At 59.0% G+C, this 10,936-nt stretch overlaps 5 protein-coding genes across 5 annotated transcripts; 1 reads left to right on the forward strand and 4 right to left on the reverse strand.

Moving 5' to 3' along the window:
- Positions 1-120: 120 nt before the first annotated feature.
- J7T54_005883 (succinate dehydrogenase subunit) lies at positions 121-2,320 on the forward strand (the record flags this gene model as incomplete). Its single annotated transcript, XM_051510133.1, has 5 exons — positions 121-165; positions 245-299; positions 358-431; positions 491-2,043; positions 2,101-2,320. 5 exons carry the CDS (start codon positions 121-123, stop codon positions 2,318-2,320), a joined length of 1,947 nt encoding a protein of 648 aa, XP_051366405.1.
- A 478-nt stretch (positions 2,321-2,798) lies between these two features.
- J7T54_005884 (uncharacterized protein) lies at positions 2,799-3,979 on the reverse strand (the record flags this gene model as incomplete). The annotated part of the gene is made up of 2 exons (XM_051510815.1): positions 2,799-3,799; positions 3,868-3,979. 2 exons carry the CDS (start codon positions 3,977-3,979, stop codon positions 2,799-2,801), a joined length of 1,113 nt encoding a protein of 370 aa, XP_051366406.1.
- Positions 3,980-4,542: 563 nt separating this feature from the next.
- Positions 4,543-5,511, reverse strand: J7T54_005885 (uridylate kinase; the record flags this gene model as incomplete). Its single annotated transcript, XM_051502404.1, has 2 exons — positions 4,543-5,207; positions 5,268-5,511. 2 exons carry the CDS (start codon positions 5,509-5,511, stop codon positions 4,543-4,545), a joined length of 909 nt encoding a protein of 302 aa, XP_051366407.1.
- A 595-nt stretch (positions 5,512-6,106) lies between these two features.
- J7T54_005886 (Eukaryotic translation initiation factor 3 subunit M-like protein) lies at positions 6,107-7,479 on the reverse strand (the record flags this gene model as incomplete). Its single annotated transcript, XM_051502514.1, has 2 exons — positions 6,107-6,854; positions 6,917-7,479. The coding sequence occupies 2 exons, from the start codon at positions 7,477-7,479 to the stop codon at positions 6,107-6,109; spliced, it is 1,311 nt and encodes a 436-aa protein (XP_051366408.1).
- Positions 7,480-8,097: 618 nt separating this feature from the next.
- J7T54_005887 (uncharacterized protein) lies at positions 8,098-10,280 on the reverse strand (the record flags this gene model as incomplete). The annotated part of the gene is made up of 4 exons (XM_051502625.1): positions 8,098-8,546; positions 8,596-8,965; positions 9,017-10,165; positions 10,239-10,280. 4 exons carry the CDS (start codon positions 10,278-10,280, stop codon positions 8,098-8,100), a joined length of 2,010 nt encoding a protein of 669 aa, XP_051366409.1.
- Between the last annotated feature and the right edge of the window lie 656 nt (positions 10,281-10,936).

Genomic DNA, 10,936 nt, shown 5'->3' on the forward strand with positions numbered 1-10,936 from the left:
GATTGGCCACGCCAGTTGCTGGTATTTCTTCATCCGCAATTCCACCACACCTCACCACCAACACAGCAACAGTACAACCCGGTCCATGCAGATTGTCGTTGACTGCACATACTGCTGACAATGGCTTCTTCCATGGCTTTGAGGAGATTGGCCACTGGCTCCTCGGTACGTCCCAATCCCACGCGACAACCGCCAGCCGTATGGCCAGACAAGACAGACAGGACGAGATCGCTGACCGAAGCAGTTTTCGAGGTTGGCTAGCAACCAGGCCCGAGCATTCTCCACGACGCGACCGGTCTGTGAGTACATCTGCGACTCCAGCATGCTCAACCCCTCGAACTGACTTGTCGACTCTAGCCCGCGTTATCTCCAACGGTCCTCTGCGTGCAAAGGAGGCGTCACCCTTTGTGAGCAACAAGTATCCTGTCATCGTTCGTCTTCCTCCGACCTCCCCGCCTCCCATCGTCGACTTGACTAACAACCCGTACAGGACCACGAGTACGATGCTCTCGTTGTCGGTGCCGGTGGTGCCGGTCTTCGCGCTGCCTTCGGTCTGGCCGAGGCTGGCTTCAACACAGCCTGTATCTCCAAGCTCTTCCCCACACGATCCCACACAGTCGCTGCCCAGGGTGGCATCAACGCCGCGCTTGGTAACATGCACGAGGACGACTGGAGGTGGCACATGTACGACACCGTCAAGGGCTCCGACTGGCTTGGTGACCAGGACGCCATCCACTACATGACCCGCGAGGCTCCCCAGTCGATTGTCGAGCTCGAGAACTACGGCTGCCCCTTCTCCCGCACGGAAGATGGCAAGATCTACCAGCGTGCTTTTGGTGGTCAGTCGCAAAAGTACGGCAAGGGTGGCCAGGCGTACCGATGCTGCGCTGCCGCTGACCGAACTGGCCACGCTCTCCTCCACACACTCTACGGCCAGTCTCTGCGCCACAACACAAACTACTTTATCGAGTACTTTGCTCTCGACCTGATCATGCAGGACGGCGAGTGCCGTGGTGTGCTCGCCTACAACCAGGAGGACGGTACCCTGCACCGCTTCCTCGCCAACCACACTGTCCTGGCCACTGGTGGTTACGGACGTGCCTACTTCTCGTGCACTTCCGCCCACACCTGCACTGGTGACGGTATGGCCATGGTCGCCCGTGCTGGACTTCCCAACCAGGATCTCGAGTTCGTCCAGTTCCACCCTACCGGCATCTACGGCGCTGGCTGCCTGATCACCGAGGGCTCTCGTGGTGAGGGTGGTTACCTGCTCAACTCGGAGGGTGAGCGTTTCATGGAGCGATACGCCCCTACCGCCAAGGATCTTGCCTCCCGTGACGTGGTCTCCCGATCGATGACCATGGAGATCCGCGACGGCCGCGGTGTTGGCGCCGAGAAGGACCACATCTACCTCCAGCTCAGCCACTTGCCTGCCGAGGTCCTGGCCGAGCGTCTGCCCGGTATCTCTGAGACCGCTGGCATCTTTGCCGGTGTCGATGTCCGCAAGGAGCCCATTCCTGTCCTGCCCACCGTCCACTACAATATGGGCGGTATCCCCACTCGCTACACTGGAGAGGTTCTCACTGTTGACGAGCAGGGCAATGACAAGGTTGTTCCCGGCCTGTTCGCCTGCGGTGAAGCTGCTTGCGTGTCCGTTCACGGTGCTAACCGCCTGGGCGCCAACTCTCTGCTCGATCTTGTCGTATTTGGTCGTGCCGTTTCGCACACCATCCGCGACAACTTCACCCCTGGCGAGAAGCTGAAGCCCACTGCCGCCGACGCCGGTGCCGAGCACATTGAGGTCCTCGACAAGGTCCGCACCTCCGAGGGCCCCAAGTCCACCGCCGAAGTCCGCCTGTCCATGCAGAAGGCCATGCAGACCGATGTCTCCGTCTTCCGTACCCAGGAGAGCTTGGACGAGGGTGTCCGCAAGATGCAGGAGATTGACTCACAGTTTGCCGACGTCGGCATCAAGGACCGCAGCATGATCTGGAACTCGGATCTTGTCGAGACCCTCGAGCTGCGTAACCTGCTCACCTGCGCGTACGTTATTTGGTTCCCCCGTGAAAAAAAAGGAAGGAAATGCTGATCATTGTTTAGTACCCAAACCGCCCAGGCCGCCGCCAACCGCAAGGAGTCCCGTGGAGCCCACGCCCGCGAGGACTTCCCCGAGCGTGACGACGAGGAATGGATGAAGCACACCCTGACCTTCCAGAAGCAGCCCCACGGCAAGGTCGACATTGGCTACCGCAACGTCATCGCCACCACCCTGGACGAGAGCGAGTGCAAGCCCGTGCCTCCTTTCAAGCGTACATACTAAGCCCGTGGGAGTTTTGAGTGGAAAAGTCTCATCATAGATCAGGCGGAGAAGCCTCTCTTTTTGGATTCGATTTTGTTGTTTTCGGTGTTGGGTCGCACACTTTCGCGACGGGTTACAAAGGTGAAATATGTCTCTTTTGTAGTCGCATGTGGAGGAGGGAGGAACGGGATGCTGTAACTTTTATGATACACCCTTGATCGTCGGTCGGTTGCTGTCAGGGGACGAGGTAGTGTTGCAGATGTGCATCCTTGTGATGCTTGTAAGAAGAAAGTCAAAGTTCAATACTTTTATTATTGCTTCTCCTGTGATGGCGGCACGTTTGAATCCATTCCCTGTTTGACATGGTCAACGCCCAGAGTCGGATCGGCAGTGGTTTCAGAAACGACGGCTACGCTACGCTCACTACGATGTGAATCAATCGCCAAATCCCACTCCCAACTCCCAAACACCCTAGTCCCGCGGATCTGCTTCATCTCAGTCAGTGCTTCTGATAGAACCTCATCAGATCAGCCTTCATCTCCGTCTTCTCCTTCTTCATCTTCTCAATCTGCGCGTGCTGCAGCCGGTCCTTGTTTTCAAGCGCCGCAATCGTCTCCTGCATCCTGGCGATCTTGCTGTCCTTCTCGCGGATCTGCGACCGCAGCACGTCCCGCCCCTTGGCCACGCCCTGCGCCCGTCTCTCTGCGGCGTCGATAATGTCCTTGACGGAGGCGAGGATCTCTGGCTTGATGTCCTTGATCGGGCGGAGGAGGTCAATGACTTGGGCGGCAGAGTCATGCTCCTTCTCCGGCGTCTCGGGGTGTACTGACGGGTTGCCGACCACGGTGGCACTCGAGCTTTGCGTTGTGGGCTTGGTCGGCGTGGTGAAGGTATCTTCCTCCTCGAAAGAGGCTGTCCGTTTCATCTTGGAAAGGGGGAACAGCGTCCTCGCGGTACCCGGCGTCGGCAGCCCGTGTGTCATTCTCGTCGTGGCGGCAGGTGTCTGGGGCGTTGTCCCTTGAGGCGGCTGCTCCGCGAGCGCGGCCATGGCCCGCTCTTCATCCGAGTCCATGGGACCAAGGAGGTCCTCATCCTCATTCCCATCCTCATCCTCATCTTCCTCCTCGATCCGCTTCCTCTTGCCTTTGCGTTTGCGTTTGCCCATGTCTCTCGTGGGTGACTCGCCGCCGCTCTCACTTGCCGTCGTGGTCGCGTCGCTAGCTCTCCTCTGTCCCGGGGTGACCTTGATACCATAGTTTGTCAAGCGCCGCTGTGTCATGCTCGGCGTCTTGATCTGGACATCCTCTGCCCTCTCCCTCTCCACCTCGCTCGTCAGGATGGTCTTGCTGGGCGCCCCATTCTCGCGACGCTTCGCATCGTCATCCCACAGCCAGAAACGGCAGTTGTCCTTAGGACAACGGTAGAACCAGCGATCCTTGTACTCCGATTCGGGTTTCTTGACTTGTATATGCTTTGCTTGCTCACGGGGTTCGCAGTTACCTAAGTGTTGTCTTGGTCAATGGGCTAGCACGGTGAAAGGACGGAACCGAAGGGGAGGAGGCGCATACAGTACCACTCGCCGTCGAGGAAATGACCATCAAGCCGTACTTTTGTCGCAGAGCCCGGCGTAGGAGGACCGTTGCCGCGTCCTCTGCCTTTGTGGCGGGGCGTCGGAACCATGATCTGTTAGCTGAGATGGCCAAGGTATTGCGGGACGAAAGCCCATGGACTTGGGCGAGTGCCCCCCACCCCAAATGATGAGTGCGAGGAGGAGCAGCTAGGACAGATGACGACAATCTCATAAAGGCTCACTCATTAGCGAGCCTCGAGAGCGGCAGCTGAAAGCTGAGAATGACTGGAGTTGGTGGGGGGAGGGGGGTGGCGCGCGAGCGGGAGCAGCCGCATGAAACTTGGGTGTCGAGGAGGCCGGGCTGGGATCGTTCGCACAGCAACTACGTACCTACGTAGCGACGAGCGCTTCATTCAGGGTTCCTCCAATCGTCAAATTGATTACAATTGCATGTCGCAGCTCCTGAGCCACGCATCCATACAGAAACCCTAGATAGAATCTAAAACGAACATAAGTAAGTATGAAAAGCCAGCGTTTGGCAGCGTGAACGGTCTCGGTGGCATCTAGTCTTGTGCCCACCATAGCCCATAGTCTATACCCCAGGACGATGGCACCCACGTATTCCCAACCCTCACGCCCATTGATCCATTCCTTTGCTCCAAAAACTCAACCCTTAGTAGCCAGCGCCAAGGTGGTCCGTCAGAGCCTTCTGCGTCTTGGCAAAGACGGTATCCGGAGGCACAGTACCATTAATCTTGACCAGCTTGCCCTCCTTCTCGTAGTAATCCACGACGGGCATGCTCGTCTCGATAAAGGTCCTGAACCTCTTGCGGATGCTCTCGGCATTGTCGTCTGCGCGACCGCTGGTCTTACCGCGCTCGAGCAGGCGCCTCTCCATCTCCTCCTCGGGTACGTCGTAGAAGAGCACCATCTTGGCAGGGCAGACCGTCTCCTCGAACTTGTGTGCCTGGTCCATCTTGCGAGGGAATCCGTCGATGAGGAACTTGCCCTTCTTGCTGCCGGACTTTTGCAGGGCATCGGTCATGGCGTTCTCGAGGAGCTGGACTGTCACCTCCATGGGTACGATGAGGCCGTTCTTGATGTAGTCGCGGATCAGATCACCAAACTGGGAGCCGGGACGCTCTTGCTCAGCGCGGAGGAGATCGCCGGCCGACAGGTGGGTGAAGCCGTGCTGCGCGACGAGCTTGGAGCACTGCGTGCCCTTGCCGGCGCCGGGCCCTCCGAGAACGAAGAGGACGGTCACATCGTCACCGGAGAAGGTGGGCGTCGACTTGGCCGGGGCCGGGAGCTGGGCGGTGTCGTCGGTGGGAGGCATCTCTGCGAACCATGTTAGGATCCCTCATTGATGCTGTGCGGGCGTGCGCGCGCGCGACCTACCCTTGCGGCGGTTGACAAGGCCAACGTACCCAGCGGAACCGATACCGATGATGGCGAAGAAGGGCCAGAACTTGATGGCACCGCCGGACTTGGGACCCTGCGAAGAATAGGCGCGACTCTGCTGCTGCTGCTGCCGGCGGAAGACGCGAGGGGTCGAGCACTGCGCAGACGAGGCCGTGTTCAAAGGACGAGCCGCTGCTGCCCTGCTGCTGCCAGCGGCCAGGCGGGATCGGAGGGGCATCATGCGGGAAGCCATGTTGAGGGGGGGAGAAAGGAGGGTGTGGGTGGAACTGGTGACGACTGGAGCGAACAAGACGAGACCGTGTGGTCACGTTGAGGGCCGATGCGCAGACACACGAGTTGGGCGTGTGATGGCTGGGATCGAAGTGTCAGGAGGATGCCATCCGGTGGTCGTGGTAATGGATTATAATTTCGGAAAATGCCATGGGTGGACCTTTTACTGCAATTGGCCTCCGACTATTAACAGTTAAAGGGGCGCTGAGGGAGGAAAACGGAAGACGCGAGATCACGTGAGCGCGAGTCGCTCGCTCACCACAAGGACCTCACTTCATTAGTTAGTTAGTACCTGGACTAGTACCTCGTATTGAAGTCGTGGTCGTATCGTCATTCTTTTGTCTATGGAAAGCATACGTGAATCCATCCACGATGACGGCCCGATGCGCCACCAGCTACGCCGTCTGCCATGACCTCCAATGTCTCTCACTCACTTTATCTGCCAGCCCCCCTCGCCGGGCTGGCGATGTCCAGGTGGAAAGACAAGAGACCGGCAAATATTAACACACAAAACAAAAAAGGGAAACAAGCAACCCAGTCCATTCTTAGTCGTCATTGTCGTTCCGCTCCCTGTGCTGCCGGCGGCCCGCACCACGATCGCCTCCTCGCTCACCACCCATGCCGACACCGGTCAGCTTGCGCTCCAGCTCCTGCACCTCGCGCTCCTTCTGCGCCTTGGCGTTGACCTGCTCCTGCTGGATGACGCCCAGCACGTTCTGCAGCGTCGCGCGCCAGTGGTCCACGCGCGTCGCGAGCTCACGGTACTGCTTGTCGCCAAAGACGCGGTACGTCACCTTGTGCACGAGGAACAGGCGGCGCTGCTGCGACAGCTTGCCCTCGACGAGGCCGGCCCGGATCACGTCAATGGCCCACATCTCCACGTCCTCCTCGGGGATCTGGAGCGCCTTGGTGATCTTGGCGTAGTCAATCTCGCGGCTCGGCGTCGTGGCCGCCAGGCTGGCAAACGTGAGCAGGCGCATCTTGCGGTGCAGCTTGTCGTGGTCCAGCTTCTCCTTCTCGACCCAGCCCTCGTGCTCGTCTTTGAAGTCGTCGTAGTCCTCGAGGTCCTGCTCGGCAAACGTGTCCAGCAGCTGCGAGTACACTGGGTGCGAGTCGCTCAGCGCCTGCACGCTCGGGATGGCACGCAGGTCCTGGAACAGAAAGTGTGTGTTGGACAGCAGCGCCATCTTGACGGCCCGCAGGGATAACCGTTGCGCGTCCTCCGACGTCACCTCGCTCTTCTCGTCCTCGTCAAACGTCCGCAGCGCCTTGAGGATGAAGTTGTAGCCCTCCCTGTGTGTGACGTTAGCTCAGCCATCCTTGCTCCGCGGGGGCTTTCATCAAGAGTGACTCACTCCTCCTCACCCGACTCAATGGCCACGTCGGCCACCTCCTCGTACACCTTGCGCTGAAAGTCCTCGTCCTTGTCCCACGTCTCGAGCCACTCGGGCAGACGTTCGAGGTACGGCTTCAGAGCGCCGTACATGCTGTTGCTCTTGAGGAACTTGAGAATCTCCTGGAACACATTCGCCCGCACCGGGTCCTCGGGGCTGAGAAGGTTGAACACGGTGGTTAGGGCGTTCAGGGTCAGGCCAGCGCCGTGCTGGGGTGAGCTGGGCAGGGGCCGGGCAAAGGCCTGGCACAGTTTCTGGAGGTGCTTCTTGGGATCGGGGGACTGCATGACGAGGTGGATCATGAGGTTGGACGCCGCCGTGAACTCCTTCTCGGGGACCGCCGTCAGGGTCTGCGCCGACGCCACGAGCTTGGCGAGGACGTCGTCCTGGGAGGCGCCCGACGCGATCAGCTTCTTGGACTCTTCCGACTTGAGGTAGTCGGCCATCTCGCCGGCCAGCTCTTCAAAGGAGCCATCGACAAAGGTGAGCTGGGGGCGGTACCCCTCGGTGGTGGCAGCAGGCATGATGGGCGATGCGTTTGGCTCTGGGCAACAACTGGGCTCGGCCGGCGTCGCTCGATGCGATCTTGGTGTCGGCTCGGTCGTGGGACGCTTGTGATGTCGATGGTTGCCCAAAAAATTCCTCAGGTCCGCCCGCTGGTATTTGTTTGCTCGTCTAGTCACGCCGGGTCGATTGTTCTCGGGTTCGCAATGAGAATATGCTCTACAACGAGAAGCCTCGAATAACCCTGTGGTGGGGCTCTCCCCTCTGGCACCCCGCCAAATTTTCTGCCACGCCAGGCAATGTGTGCGCGTGCTGTCCGAGGCGGCCGCGGAACAGCATTAGTCCGGTAGCCGCTGCAGATGTCGCCTTGAGAGACTCATTGTCCCGCGACGATACTTCTGTGGTGAAGTACTTATTGAAACATTCTCAACGTACAGTCGTTTCATTCAATTCTGCCTTTTGTCGACCAAACTCCGCTATTAAAACGCCTGTGACAAGCTCAAACATTGTTCATATGTGTATCCCAAATCAAGTAACAAGGCCGACCACCGTCACTCCTCACCTCACAAACCATGTACATGTAATACAGGTGTACGTCCACCCCACCGCCTCTGTCCAATCAATACTCGTCCCAGTATCTATCGCCCGTTCGTCTTCGACTTGGTGTGTGGTTTCGCCCCCGCCGTCGTCTCCTTTGTTGGGTAGATGCTTGAGCTGTCGTCTCCAAACAGCTGCTGGTCACCCTTTCCACCCATTTCGATGAACTCCTCCGGGGCCCTGTCGTTCGCGGGCCCAGCCTCCTTGCGCGTGTTCGTGACGTTTTGCTTGTTCTTGGCGAACACCTTGACGGCGCTTTTGTTGCCGTCGACAGTGGCTGCGACCTGGACCGAGTTGAGGTTGGACAAGAGCGTACGCTCGCGGGGAGGGGCTCTCCTATTGACCTCCAAACCGGCGATGCCCCCCACGAGACCGCCAGTGCTGTCATTCACATTGTTGCTCGTAGATGCCAGCCACGGGTGTGATAGGCACTGATCGATGGTGAAGCGCTTCTCGGGGTCCACCACCAGCATCGAGTCAATGAGATCAACTGTGTGGAGTCAGTAACGGCGGCTGCGATGAACAATCAATGTACTCACGTGCAGGATCACCAACAGAATCCCAGTAGGGTGACGGGTAGTCGAACCGCCCGCTACGGATTTGCTGTGACAGGGTGTAGGGGAAGTCTCTCGAGTAAAGCTCGTCGGAGAATGGCGGGAACCCGCAGAGACAGATGTACAGGACGACGCCAAGCGACCACACGTCAACTGCCTTTGTGTACCTGCGATGCTTGGTGTCTGCCAGGATCTCTGGGGCCACATAGCTAGGCGTGCCGCACAGCGTAGTCGTGAAGGACTCCTCGCCAATGATCTTGGCGAGGCCAAAGTCCGCCAGCTTTACGTGCAAGTTCTTGTCGGTCAGGAGGATGTTCTCGGGCTTAATGTCGCGATGCACAATATTGCGCTCATGCTGTTCGTGTTAGAGATGCGTGCGCCTGCACGTGGAGACGGGGGGACGTACCAGGTACTTGATACCCTGGAAGAGCTGAATGAACAGTTTCCTCGACTCATCTTCGCTCAGCTTCTGCTTCATGACGATAAAGTTGAAGAGCTCGCCCTCGGCTGCGAGCTCCAGCACCAGGTAGACTCGGTCCTTCTCGTTAAAGGTGTCCTTGAGACAGAGCACGTTGGGGTGGCTAACGCCCATCAGCACGCCAATCTCCTGCTGCAGGCCCTCGGTTTTCGAGCGGTCCTCAACACCGGGATGCCTCGTGAAGATCTTGACGGCGTATCGTTGGCCGGTGGACTTTTCCACGCAGAGGTAGACCTCGGCAAAATGGCCCTTGCCGAGCTTCTGCAGCAACGTGTATTGCTGTAGGAACGCGCTCGTCTGGCGACTGTGAGGGTACCGGAAGACGAAGCGTGCGCTGCCGTGCACGGCAATCTCATCGCCGTGCTCCAGCTCCCGCCGCTGGTTGCGGCCGACGTACGCCTCGTTCACAAAGGTGCCGTTCTGCGACAGGTCCTCGAGGATGGCGGTGGTATCGCTACCCTGGTTCTCCGTAAAGATGAGGCAGTGGCGGTTCGACACAATATGGTTGTTGACAATGACGTCGCACTCTGGGTGTCTCCCGATCAGGTATCCACCAGACGGTGTGTTGCCAATCTTGCTCTTCTCGTATGCCTCTTCGTCGCCCAGCGTGTCTGGCTTCCCCTGGCGACTGCTGGACTTCTTGTCCGCCGTCAACTCCTTGCTGGGCCTCGGGCATGCGCCCCTCCTCTTGAGCACCATGGGTTTGTCGCCATACTTGGGGTCCAACGGAACGAGGTAGCCCCAGACGCCCTCTTGGACCTCGTCCTCTTCCTCCTCGGCAAGCGCCACAGCATTCGGCTCGACGAACTGGCTGAGGGGCTGAGTGTCCTGAGGTGGCGACGAGAGGGCCTGGCTCAGCTCATGCAGTTCCTCGGGCTTGCGAGGCGTACTCGGGCCGCCAATCTGGCGCGAGGGGGATCTCTCCTTCGTGGCCTCCCCCGATGTGAGCTGCGTGACAGGAGATGGCAGCTGCTGTTTGTTCTTGGTGACCGGGGTCTTGTCGCCATCGCCAGGGTTTGTCAGACGGTCGGAGCGGCGAGGTTTCTTGTACTCTGTCTCGCCCTCGGGAATCGAGCCCTGTAGACGCTTGGTCAGCCATCATGTCACCTCGGCCTGGGCGTGGGCATGGGCATGGGGGTGGGCAACGCACACGAGGGCGCTTCAATTGGCTCTTCTCCTCTCGGGGTGGCATCGTGCGCGGTGACGAGAGCGGCGAGAGCCGACCAGGCAGATGCGTGTCGAGATGGTAGCCTGGGCCACTGGTGACGTGGGGCGTGGTAAGAGAATGGAGCTGCCTGTCCGGAGAATTCACGACTCTTCTTCGATCAGCGAACTAGCCAAGACACAACTGGCGGGCGAGGCGACGGAAGAGGCAAGTTGAGCGACGGCTGCCTGCACAGATGTGTGTATAGGGAACGTCGAGATGAAATATGACATGGACCTTGGGTCAGCGATTGGGTAAGGCAAGGTAGGGTACTATGGCAAGGACAGAATGGATAGAAAACCGCTGATGAGTGACCCAAGTGATGTGATGCTACAGCCACAGGAGGGTGGGTCTTCCCCGATCGGCTGTGCTGCCTGCTGCCGCGCGCGCGTCCAGTCCGCGTGCTGACTGGAGCACAGGATCCAGTCTTCCGGAGCTTGCAGCCCGCCCGCCTGGCTTCCAGGACTCCGTCAGGTTGTCAGCCTTATGGCTCTCATCTCCGCAACAAGTCAGCCAGGGCCTAGAGGCCAGAGATGTTGTGGCTGGTCTTGTCATTTGCGGCAACACAGGTCATCCGCGGCCCCTCTCTGTCAAACTACTCGTTTGTCGCACCACGTTCCAACCTCATCTGTCCCCCGTCAAAG

The sequence above is a fragment of the Emericellopsis cladophorae genome (genome assembly GCF_022114955.1).
Source record: "Emericellopsis cladophorae strain MUM 19.33 chromosome Unknown NODE_1_length_1489480_cov_119_871856, whole genome shotgun sequence".
Lineage (NCBI taxonomy): Eukaryota > Fungi > Ascomycota > Sordariomycetes > Hypocreales > Bionectriaceae > Emericellopsis > Emericellopsis cladophorae.